A 12,299-nucleotide genomic window follows, 5' to 3' on the forward strand; every position below is an offset into this window, starting at 1 on the left:
CGGCTCAATAGAGCTCTGACTCTTTGTCAGCCTGGCTACAGTGCTGAAAAGAAACCTGGGGTTGTTCTTATTTTCTTCAATTAGTGATGAGTATTAAGATGTCCTAGCTTTACGGGGGGCTTTTTTTTATAGAGCAACAGACTCTTTTTCCAGGCTAAGTGAAGATCTTCTAAATTAGTGAGACGCCATTTCCTGTCCAACTTACGGGTTATCTGCTTTAAGCTGCGAGTTTGTGAGTTATACCACGGAGTCAGGCACTTCTGATTTAAAGCTCTCTTTTTCAGAGGAGGTACAGCATCCAAAGTTGTCTTCAATGAGGATGTAAAACTATTGACGAGATACTCTATCTCACTTACAGAGTTTAGGTAGCTACTCTGCACTGTGTTGGTATATGGCATTAGAGAACATAAAGAAGGAATCATATCCTTAAACCTAGTTACAGCGCTTTCTGAAAGACTTCTAGTGTAATGAAACTTATTCCCCACTGCTGGGTAGTCCATCAGAGTAAATGTAAATGTTATTAAGAAATGATCAGACAGAAGGGAGTTTTCAGGGAATACTGTTAAGTCTTCAATTTCCATACCATAAGTCAGAACAAGATCTAAGATATGATTAAAGTGGTGGGTGGACTCATTTACATTTTGAGCAAAGCCAACTGAGTCTAATAATAGATTAAATGCAGTGTTGAGGCTGTCATTCTCAGCATCTGTGTGGATGTTAAAATCGCCCACTATAATTATCTTATCTGAGCTAAGCACTAAGTCAGACAAAAGGTCTGAAAATTCACAGAGAAACTCACAGTAACGACCAGGAGGACGATAGATAACAACAAATAAAACTGGTTTTTGGGGCTTCCAATTTAGATGGACAAGACTAAGAGTCAAGCTTTCAAATGAATTAAAGCTCTGTCTGGGTTTTTGATTAATTAATAAGCTGGAATGGAAGATTGCTGCTAATCCTCCGCCTCAGCCCGTGCTACGAGCATTCTGGCAGTTAGTGTGACTCGGGGGTGTTGACTCATTTAAACTAACATATTCATCCTGCTGTAACCAGGTTTCTGTAAGGCAGAATAAATCAATATGTTGATCAATTATTATATCATTTACTAACAGGGACTTAGAAGAGAGAGACCTAATGTTTAATAGACCACATTTAACTGTTTTAGTCTGTGGTGCAGTTGAAGGTGTTATATTATTTTTTCTTTTTGAATTTTTATGCTTAAATATATTTTTGCTGGTTATTGGTGGTCTGGGAGCAGGCACCGTCTCTACGGGGATGGGGTAATGAGGGGATGGCAGGGGGAGAGAAGCTGCAGAGAGGTGTGTAAGACTACAACTCTGCTTCCTGGTCCCAACCCTGGATAGTCACAGTTTGGAGGATTTAAGAAAATTGGCCAGATTTCTAGAAATGAGAGCTGCTCCATCCAAAGTGGGATGGATGCCGTCTCTCCTAGTAGCAATTAGTCAACAGTTATTACTTGTTTACCATAATAATAACACACATCAGAATTAAAGACAACACATACACATTTGACATTGTTTATGTGCACTAAGTTTTAAGAAATCCGTTATCCGAATTGAGGCAAATGGGTGAAGGCCACGCAGCAACCCTGAGATGCGCCGCCGTCAGCTTGGGGGGAGTGTCGGGGCAGCAGTTAAAACTGCACCGCCCCCGCAAAAGGGGGAAGGAGTGACGTTTAGCAGGTGCCGGAAAGGGGGGGTGTTGATGGGGGAAGGAGGGGGTGGGGGGAAGGAATGGAGCATGCTTCAGTCCTGTGAAAAGCAGTTTATTGTCTTTGTGAGATGAGATAAGAAACAGCCAATGTTCCCCAGGCTGAAAAAAAATCCCTCTGGAGGAAAAACAGTCGGGCAATTTGACCTTCAGGCTTGATAAGCCTGTAATGTTATGGTTTGAGCAGTGAAAAACACTTTTTAACAATTCCACTTGCACAACCAAATCCCAATTATGAATTAAGAATATTCCCAATTATGAATTAAGAATATTCACCGGCCTCTGAAATCTTCAACTTCAACTGCAAGGCACGCATCTGCTCCAAGATGTCATCCAATTTGCATCTGAGTTCAAGAGTCATCGCAGTCTGAGAATGCACTGCCTTGCCAACCTCATTAATCATGACGGACGAGCGAGGGGCTGTGGTTCTTGATGCCGCCGTCTTGCCAATTTTCCGGTAGTTCAGGGCAGCACATAAGCCAAAAAGTACCAGCCCTGCTACCATGAGACCAAAAATTAATAAATCCTTGACGTCCTCAACAGAGAAGGGCGCCAAGCATGCAACATGCCAGGAACTCCAGGAGTTGAGAACATAGCCCGCAGGATACGTTCCATTTGGGCAGGTAGGATGCCCCGGTCCTGACCTTCTTGTAGAAAAAATGGTGTCAATAGCGTTCAGTGACCAGCTGATCAATTCTGTGGTTAATCCAATAGTAGGCCAATAGATCCAGAATCCAATATAATTTGAGGAATTCACAGGCTGGTGAAGTAGGGACTTGAATGTTAAAGGCAGAGGACAGAGATAAAGGAGAGTGGAGGAGATGCGACCGCCCTCGCCGGAGTCCCAAGCTGTTATATTTATAGTAAGATGTTAATGTTCTTCCTCAGGACCAGTAACACCCCAGCCTCTGACCTGTGGTGTGGATCAGTACCAGTGTGCGTACTCCTTTCAGTGTGTGCCAGTGACGTGGCGGTGTGATGGAGAGCTGGACTGTGCTGACCATTCGGATGAAGAGGATTGTCCAGCTGTGGTACCTGGTACCATTCCTCCCCAGGACCGCTGTCCTTTGGGCTACTTCCAGTGTTCCAACGATAGCTGTCTCACCTCTATCATACGCTGTGACGGAGTGCCTGACTGCCCTGATGGAGAGGATGAGTATGGGTGTCGTAAGTATAAAATTGTTATAGCCCCCACAAACAAAAATTTAGGGAGATATAAAGGAATCACCCTGTCTATCCATCTGTCCATACTGTATATTTTGTAAATGTCGCTCCTCCTACACCGAACAGTGAATTTCAATGATTTGCACAATGATATCACATAATATGAAGATGCAAGAGAAGTGAAATGATTACTGTCCAACATCTTCATTCACTCATCTTCTACTGCTTATCCCGGATCGGGTCACGGGGGCAACAGTTCTAGCAGAGGACCCCCTAGACTTCCCTTTCCTGGGCCACATTGACTACCTCTGACTGGGGGATCCCAAGGTGTTTCCAGGCCAGTGTGGAGATATAATCTCTCCACCTAGTCCTGGGTCTTCCCCGGGGTCTCCTCCCAGATGGACATGCCTGGAACACCTCCCTAAGGAGGTGCCCAGGGGACATCCTTACCAGTTGCGAACCACCTCAGCTGGCTCCTTTCAATTTGAAGGAGCGGATCTATTCCGACCTCCCCAGGGATGACCGAGTTTCTCACCCTGTCTCTAAGGGAGACACCAGCCACTCATAAGAAAACCCATTTCAGCTGCTTGTACCCGCGATCTAGTTCTTTTGGTCATGACCCAACCCTCATGAACATAGGTGATAGTAGGAACGAAGATTGACCAGTAGCATGAGAGCTTTGCCTTTCAGCTCAGCCCCCTTTTCATCACAACAGTAAGGTAGAGCGAATGCAACACTGCCCCTGTGATTCTCCAGCCAATCTCACGCTCCATTATCCCCTCACTCATGAACAGTACCCCACGGTACTTGAACTCCTTCACTTGGGGCAAGTCCTCCGAGATAACATATCCCAGAATAACTCCTCCTTCAGCCAGACAGCTTCCCTGACCAAGAGTGTCCACCACTATGTTCGAGGGTTGCCGCCCCTTGAGGCACCTAAAGACTTCAGGCCACAGCTCCTTTCTGCAGCTTCAGCAATGGAATCTTTGAACTTTGCCCATTCTGGTTCAGTGCCTCCAACCTCCACATGGATGCTTGAAAAAGTCTGCCGGAAATGTGAGTTGAAGGTCTGTTGTGGGCAATGGGTTCCTCCAGACGTTCCCAGTTCACATGCACTATCCATTTGGGCTTACCGGGTCTGTCTAAAGTCCTCCCCCACCCTTTGATCCAACTCAACACCAGATGGTGATCAGTTGACAGCTCTGCCCCTCTCTTCACCTGAGCATCCAGAACATGCGGCTTCAGATCAGATGATACGATCACAAGATCGATCATCAATCTTTGGCCTAGGGTGCTCTGGTACCATGTACACTTATGAACTTCCTTATGTTCGAACATGGTATTCATTATGGACAGTCCGTGACTAGCACAGAAGTCCAATAACAAACGACCATTCGGGTTTAGATTGGGGAGGTCATTCCTCCCAATCACACCTCTCCAGGCGTCTCTGTCATTGCCCACATTTGCGTTGAAGTGCCCCAGCAGAACAATGGAGTCCCTCACTGGAGCCCCATACAGGACTCCACTGAGGCACTCCAAGAATGCCAAATACTCCAAACTGCTGTTTGGTGCATACACACAAACAACAGTCAGAGTTTTTCCCCTGGCCACCCAAAGGCATAGGGAGACGACCCTCTCATCTACCAGGGTAAACTCCAACGTAGAGGTGCTCAGCCGGGGACTCGTGAGTATCCCCACACCCACCCAGCACCTCACACTCTGGGCAACTCCAGAGAAGAATAAACTCCAAACCCTATCAAGGAGAGTGGTTCTGGAGCCGAGGCTGTGCGTGGAAGCTCTGGCTCCTTCCCCAACAACGAGGTGACATTCCACAACCCCAGAGCTAGCCCCTGCCGCCCGGGTCTGGTACGCCGAGGCCCTCGACTTTCACTGCCATCCATGGGACAATGCACCCGACACCAGCGGTTCCCTCTGCGAGTGGTGAGCCCACAGGGTGGAGATCAGTGGTGGCTGCTAGTCTGTCAAAGAGGGGAAGCTCAATGTTGGCTTACATCATAAAATTTGTCAATTTATTTATATGTAAATTCAAATATGTAAAATGGTCATAGCAGTCCCCAGTTGCACAAGCATATCATAATTTGTATCTCTATTCCATACAGTATTTTATGATGGCACATTTACCAAGTGGTTAGTGCGCTTGGTTTCAGTGTGGAAGGTTCCCGGTTCAAACCCCACCCCTGCCACATTTCTCCATGTAATGTAGAGTTGTGTCAGGAAGGGCATCTGGCATAAAACTTGTGCCAGAATCAACATGCCGGTCCACCTTGGATCTGCTGTGGTGACCCTGGGTGAAAACAATGGAGGAGCTGAAGGGACTTACTTTTACAAGAATATTATTCATGTTTTTAAACAAAAATATCATCAAAAATTTCAAGAAGCACATAGACCCTTTATTATTAAACATACATAACAGAACCTGTTTCCTGACATTGTTCCATGCAAATGTTATTTTAAAGATTGGCCAGCAGATGTCGCCATAGGTAACTGTATCAACACTTCAAAACACTGAACCATTGCTTCATATTGATTCATTGTTTCAATACGGTTCAGTTTCTCAGTCACTAATTTTCATGAATAAAATACATCACCAACTGCTAATTATTACCACATATGCCCAGATTGACTTACAGTCATGAATAGTTTGATGTTGTGAACTGGGACATTAATTAACATGCGACGACTTTTAAACACTTACTGAAGAATGAAGCAGAGAGTAACTCACAGAGAGTAACTCTTCTCAAATAACGTCTAATCCAGTGTGCTTCTCTGTGCACCTTTAAAACAGACTGATTTATAGCGCACGCGAAACACTTTGGCATAAATTTAAAAATGCATAAATGCACAAAAATGTGCAAACTAATTCTCATTCCTATAGCTGTCAATCAAAACAGGATTCAGCTTTTCGACTGATCATCCAATCATTATGCAGAACTTCAGCATCCAGGGCCGCCCACAGCTCCATTCACCCCCAGAGACGCTCAGTGTCCGGGGGCGGGACAAAATGGTGGTTTATCCAATTTCATGGCAATGAAAAAAACCTTTCCAGGCAATCCCACTGGAGTGAACAGATGCTCGGCTTCTACAGGAAAATGCATTAACCACAGACTGTATGAGAAAAAGATTTGAGAAGTTAACAAAATAGTCAATCGAGTTGTGATAAGTAGCTGATTCTGAACAAACCTGTCTTCATGATGAACATGTTCTAATGCATTTGTAGTCAATTAAATGATGACTACAAACTGTACATACTTGACCATTTAAATTTTTTAACATTTTAGGGGAAGCTGAGCTTCCCTTGCAGTCTTAGAGAAACCACCTCTGGTGGAGGTGGAAGGTCCACGTTGCCTTTTCGGGCCGTGCCCACCTGGGCTCTGTGGCAAGCCCAGCCACCAGGTGCTCGCTGACGGGCCCTTCATCCAGGCCTGGCTCCAGACAGGGCCCCAGGCTTCCTTTGGGCCGGGTCACATTTCCTCTACCTCATTCTGTTATGCTGTTTTCAAACATCTTCAATGACAGATAATTGGACTTTTGTGTATAGTTAATGCATCATATGATACTAACTTCGTGCAGCTTCACCTAAACCGCTGTATGGATTTAAGTAAAACTTAAGCACACTCTGAGAAAGTGATAGATAATTTGGCTTTTGTCTGCAATTGATGCATCATATATTGACTTCTTAAGTGCAACTCTCTAGAGGAAACTTCACTATAGTTTACATAGTCATTAATGTTTTTCTGAAAATTAGTTTTGAGTTTGTTAGTAATCCTCAACAATAAAAGGTGAAAATGTCATACACATACTATTACCACCATACATGGTACTTTTTAAGGTGCAGTACCATGGTGCATATCTTAGTGTATAATGGTAGCAATGCCATAGTACTGCTATAGTATGACTATGACTATAGTATCACTACTGTGATATACATACTATGGTAAAATTTCTATGCACTTATTTATCCCCATTATAGTTTTCAAGATGTGCATGAAGGAAAATCATTCTAATTTGACATCTTGAAGGAGAGATAATTGGACTTCTATTGCTTAAAACATCATATTTGTCAAATACATGTACAGATGTTGACAGTTTTGTTAATTCAGGTATTTTATCATGAAAGATTTACAACCATCAATACAGTATAAAATACATCCAAGAAACCTCTGTGGTAGAGTGGGGAGTATCATTTTGTGAAGTTGCTCACAGATTTCTAGTGTCATTGATCTCCAGAGAGAAAATGTGGGTGATTGCATCATAATTAAAGATGGAAAAAATAAAACCTTACTCAAGCTATACAATAGACAGCTATTTATTTATTTTTAAGTTTGCATCTATTTACAGCCTCACCGCCCCTACCCAAAAAAGAGTGGTTCCTTTGTAGTGCATGTTTTTGTTAATGTCTTTCTTTTTCCTACACTGTCCACATTTCTGACCTCAGTGGTTCCTAGTATGAAAACAGATAGTTTTGTCCAGCAGTGTGCCTGCCAAGCAGTGGGCCTTTGGTGCATGCACTGACATAGTGCTAGCTTTAATAAGTGTCATATGAGAACATTTTTTAAAAATATCTCTGTATTTAAAGCATAAAGCTTCACATCACATAAACACATAAATGTCAGTCCATTTTTCAGCTGTTTCTCACATTTTCCACCAGCACTGCTGCAGTGCGAGCTGGGAGAACTGGTGTGCGACAGTTCACCTCACTGCATCCCCCTGTGGGAGCGCTGTGACCGTACTGCAGACTGCCTTCCTTTCTACATAGACGAATCCAGCTGCTATGGTAACGCATTTCTTTATAAGCCTTTCTTTTTTTGTCTGTGGTGTATTTTATGTTTTATTGACCTTTAAGCACTCAAGAAAGTCATAAGTGGCACTTTGCTTTGTGACCCTCTTCCATTTCTTTCATGTCTTTTCACATTTGGTTATATGTTACCTCTGCTGAGGAGGTTGTGTTTTAAGAGGCTATGAGCACTTTTCAGTTCATGAAAAGAAAACATGAGAGGCTGTTTTTCTTCATACCTTTACAAAATGGCAATTAAAAAATAGTGTAGATTTTACTGCAGACTTAACCATGTACCTTTTTAAGTGTCCTCAATATTATACTGTCATCATTAAACAACTGACATTTCGCTAAATGCTACATTTAGTGTTTGAATGTTGCATAAGAAGCATCTCTGAAGACATTTTTAAGGACTCCTCACAAATTACCATATGCTGTTAAAATCAGTGTTGTATAAAGCACCGGAAAATCACACTTAAGTAAAAGTACAGACAGGGCCATATATAGGAATGTGAAAGGGGGGGTTCAAATCCTTGAGTTGGGGGTCCAGTGGGCCGCAGGGCCCCCGGTGGGGTCGAGGGGCAACGCCCTTGTGGGGGGCTCAGGGGAGCAAAGCCCCCCAAAGCAGAAGCTTTTTGAGGATTTCGAGGGGTAAAAAGCTACATAAATTTCATTTGAAACCCAAAATGTATCATTTTAGGAAATACATTTTTATATACAAATAGTCCTTGCTTGGGATTGGATCAGTTGCCATAAGAACCATCCAGGAAGAACCAAGATAACATTAATGCAAACTTTATACCTGCCTGTTGGTTGCGAATGACGCAACCGACAGGTGTGAAAAAACTCAGGCATGCGCACAAAGGTTCAAGCTTGGCTGATGCACGCGCACATGATTCAAATCCATATCGTTTTTGCAAAAAATAAAAAGGTCGGATAGTTTTCTAACAGACCTCGTGTTTAGCGGTATTAATATTTGCGTTTACATTATGAATATGTACGTATATGTACGTTATGTATTAAAATAGTGGTATTTAATTTGGCGACCTTGTTTAACTCGCGAAATTCGCATAATAAATCCCACGGGAATATTTGCATCTTTACAGTATTTACAACAGGAAGGAGAATCTGCCTTTATTTCTCAGCGTATACAGACAAACATGTTTTTACAAACCAGACAAATGTAATTGTGTGTCTACATGGGTATTTACAAGCCTACTAATCTGTTTGATATCAGAGGAGGATAGGGACCAGGGAGCAAAAATTCTCAACCCCCATGGGAAAACTTTATCTAGCAGTTTCCCCTTTCATCACTTAAGGGATTACTCTGGCAGAGGAAATTGAAACTTGAGGGTGTGTGATAATAGCTGTGTAACAGTTAGTGCTTGTTGCTTATTATCAATGAAAAGAAAATACATAATATTGATATCCAGCTCAGAAAAAAATCCCCTGAACCCCCTCTATATACGGGCATGACAGATACCCATTAAAAAAATGACTCTCGTAGAAGTTCAAGTCACTGATTGAAATGCTACTCAAGTAAAAGTCTTAAAGTATCTAGTATTTATTGTACTTAAGTATGACAAGTAATGTACAACTAAATGTACTCAAGTATTGAAAGTAAAAGTACAAGTAAATGTTAATAATCAAAAACGGACTGATTTGTTTTTTTGTTTTTTTAATAAAAGTTTATCTAGGCTTGTAATCATCAACTCAGTGAAATTATCATTTTCCTGACAAACAAGTGCGCAGCTGCAAAAAAGCCTACCGGACATGCCTCATGACAAATTGGCCTGACTTCGTTGCAGTCACTAGTAATCAGTGGTGTCTCTGGGTGAAAACACAAATTTTTTTTTGTGTGTGTGTGTTTGTGTGGTTTTTTTTGTTGTTTTTTTTTTGTAACAAGTAATGGCATGGCGCATAGAAAATGTATCGGAGTAGAAGTATGCAATTAAGGTCGGAAATGTAGTGAACTAAAAGTGAAAGTAAGCTGAATTTAAAAAAAACTCAAGTAAAGTACAGTCTCCCAAAACGTACTTAAGTACAGTAGTGAAGTATTTTTACTTCGTTACTATACAACACTGGTTAAAATTCATTAAACGTTAAACTTTCATTTCACTTACCAAACCATCCATTTCAGTGTGCTTCCACTGCAGCCCACAGTAACTCTATTAAAGAAAAAATACACAAAAATTACAACCTAAACTCTATTTTTTAATATTTTAGGGGTCATTGTTTACTCAGGACAAAAATAATTTAATTGGTGCATTATTTATTTAGAATGTAAATATTGTGTTAGCAAACAGAAGTTAATCTGCTGATGAGTACTGTGGAGTTATGGGGTAAATACAGCAAAAATGGTCACAAAGGTCAATTGCAAGTTGTAGTGATGCAAACTATTGGTTGAACTAATAGGATTAATAAATAGAATTGTTTTGATTGTGTTGAATGTTTGGTCTCCAAAGTAAAGGTCAAACAAGGTTGCCATCTATTACATTTTATGACATATGTTACCCCATAATGTGATAACTAAGCACAGCAGTTGTTGCTGATTATTCCTTTGTAAAACCATATTAGCTCAACCAACAATTTGCATCATGTTTTACCAGAATTGGAGCAACTTTAACTTTCAACCCGGTACAACTTGAAATTGAGCTTTTTCATCATTTTGCTGTTTTTACTCCATAACTCCATAACATTCAGTCGTAGATAGTCTAAACTATACCTTTTTGGAATCTTTTTGATCAATCAAATATTGTGGTATACTTTTCACTATGATGGGAGGATGTTTAAATTTTGGCCCCTGTGTAACCCTTCACTGACCCCTACCTGATGATAACTGCCACACTAGGATGGCCATCATACATTCTTTTGTACACCATGGTATACTGAAGCTGGATTATAAGTGTGGCTTTGGCACTTTCAGTGGTACCGAAAAGCTGCTTGGCGCACGGACTACAGTGAGGAAAATAAGTATTTGAACACCCTGCGGTTTTGCAAGTTCTCCCACTTAGAACTCATGGAGGGGTCTGAAATTTTCATCTTAGGTGCATGTCTACTGTGAGAGACATAATCTAAAAAAAAAAAAAAATCCGGAAATCACAATGTATGATTTTTTAATAATTTATTTGTATATTACTGCTGCAAATAAGTATTTGTACCAACCAGCAAGAATTCTGGCTCTCACAGACATGATAATTTTTCTTTAAGAAGCCTTCTTATTCTGCACTCTTTACCTGTATTAATTGCACCTATTTGAACTTGTTACCTGTATAAAAGACACCTGTTCACACACTCAATCAATCACACTCCAACCTGTCCACCATAGCCAAGACCAAAGAGCTGTCTAAGGACACCAGGGACAAAACTGTAGACCTGGCTGGGATGGACTACAGAACAACAGGCAAGCAGCTTGGTAGAAGACAACAACTCTTATGATTATTTATTAGAAAGTGGAAGAAACACAAGATGACTGTCAATCTCCCTCGGTCTGGGATTCCATGCAAGATTTCACTTTGTGGGGTAAGGATGATTCTGAGAAAGCTCAGAACTACAACCCCTGGCAACAATTATGGAATTACCCTGTAAATTTTCATCCCCAAAACTAACACCTGCATCATATCAGATCTGCTCGTTAGTCTGCATCTAAAAAGGAGTGAACACACCTTGGAGAGCTGTTGCACCAAGTGGACTGATATGAATCATGGCTCCAACACGAGAGATGTCAATTGAAACAAAGGAGAGGATTATCAAACTCTTAAAAGAGATTAAATCATCATGCAATGTTGCAAAAGATGTTGGTTATTCACAGTCAGCTGTGTCTAAACTCTGGACCAAATACAAACAACATGGGAAGGTTGTTAAAGGCAAACATACTGGTAGACCAAGGAAGACATCAAAGCGTCAAGACAGAAAACTTAAAACAGTATGTCTCAAAAATCGAAAAATGCACAACAAAACAAATGAGGAACGAATGGGAGGAAACTGGAGTCAACGTCTGTGACTGAACTGTAAGAAACCGCCTAAAGGAAATGGGATTTACATACAGAAAAGCTAAACGAAAGCCATCATTAACACCTAAACAGAAAAAAAACAAGGTTACAATGGGCTAAGGAAAAGCATTCGTGGACTGTGGATGACTGGATGAAAGTCATATTCAGTGATGAATCTCGAATCTGCATTGGGCAAGGTGATGATGCTGGAACTTTTGTTTGGTGCCGTTCCAATGAGATTTATAATGATGACTGCCTGAAGAGAACATGTAAATTTCCACAGTCATTGATGATATGGGGCTGCATGTAAGGTAAAGGCACTGGGGAGATGGCTGTCATTACATCATCAATAAATGCACAAGTTTACGTTGATATTTTGGACAATTGAAAGGATGTTTGGGGATGTTTCAAGATGATAATGCATCTTGCCATAGAGCAAAAACTGCCAAAACATTCCTTGTAAAAAAGACACATAGGGTCAATGTCAACGAGTAGATCTGATTTGATGTAGGTGTTAGTTTGGGGGATGAAAATTTACAGGGTGATTCCATAATTTTTTCCTCAGAATTGAGTGATTCCATATTTTTTTCCTCTGCTTGGTCTAAAAAAGTAACCAT

At 41.3% G+C, this 12,299-nt stretch overlaps 1 protein-coding gene across 1 annotated transcript in view; it reads left to right on the top strand.

Annotated features, from left to right (window-relative positions):
- malrd1 (MAM and LDL receptor class A domain containing 1) overlaps window positions 1-12,299 on the top strand; it is a 244,722-nt gene that overhangs the window by 210,669 nt on the left and 21,754 nt on the right. The window contains exons 26-27 of the mRNA XM_034170522.1: window positions 2,620-2,898; window positions 7,565-7,690. Of these exons, the coding sequence (XP_034026413.1) occupies window positions 2,620-2,898; window positions 7,565-7,690 (405 nt within the window). The remainder of the gene's footprint in view (window positions 1-2,619; window positions 2,899-7,564; window positions 7,691-12,299) is intronic.

This window comes from Thalassophryne amazonica, chromosome 1, assembly GCF_902500255.1.
Source record: "Thalassophryne amazonica chromosome 1, fThaAma1.1, whole genome shotgun sequence".
Lineage (NCBI taxonomy): Eukaryota > Metazoa > Chordata > Actinopteri > Batrachoidiformes > Batrachoididae > Thalassophryne > Thalassophryne amazonica.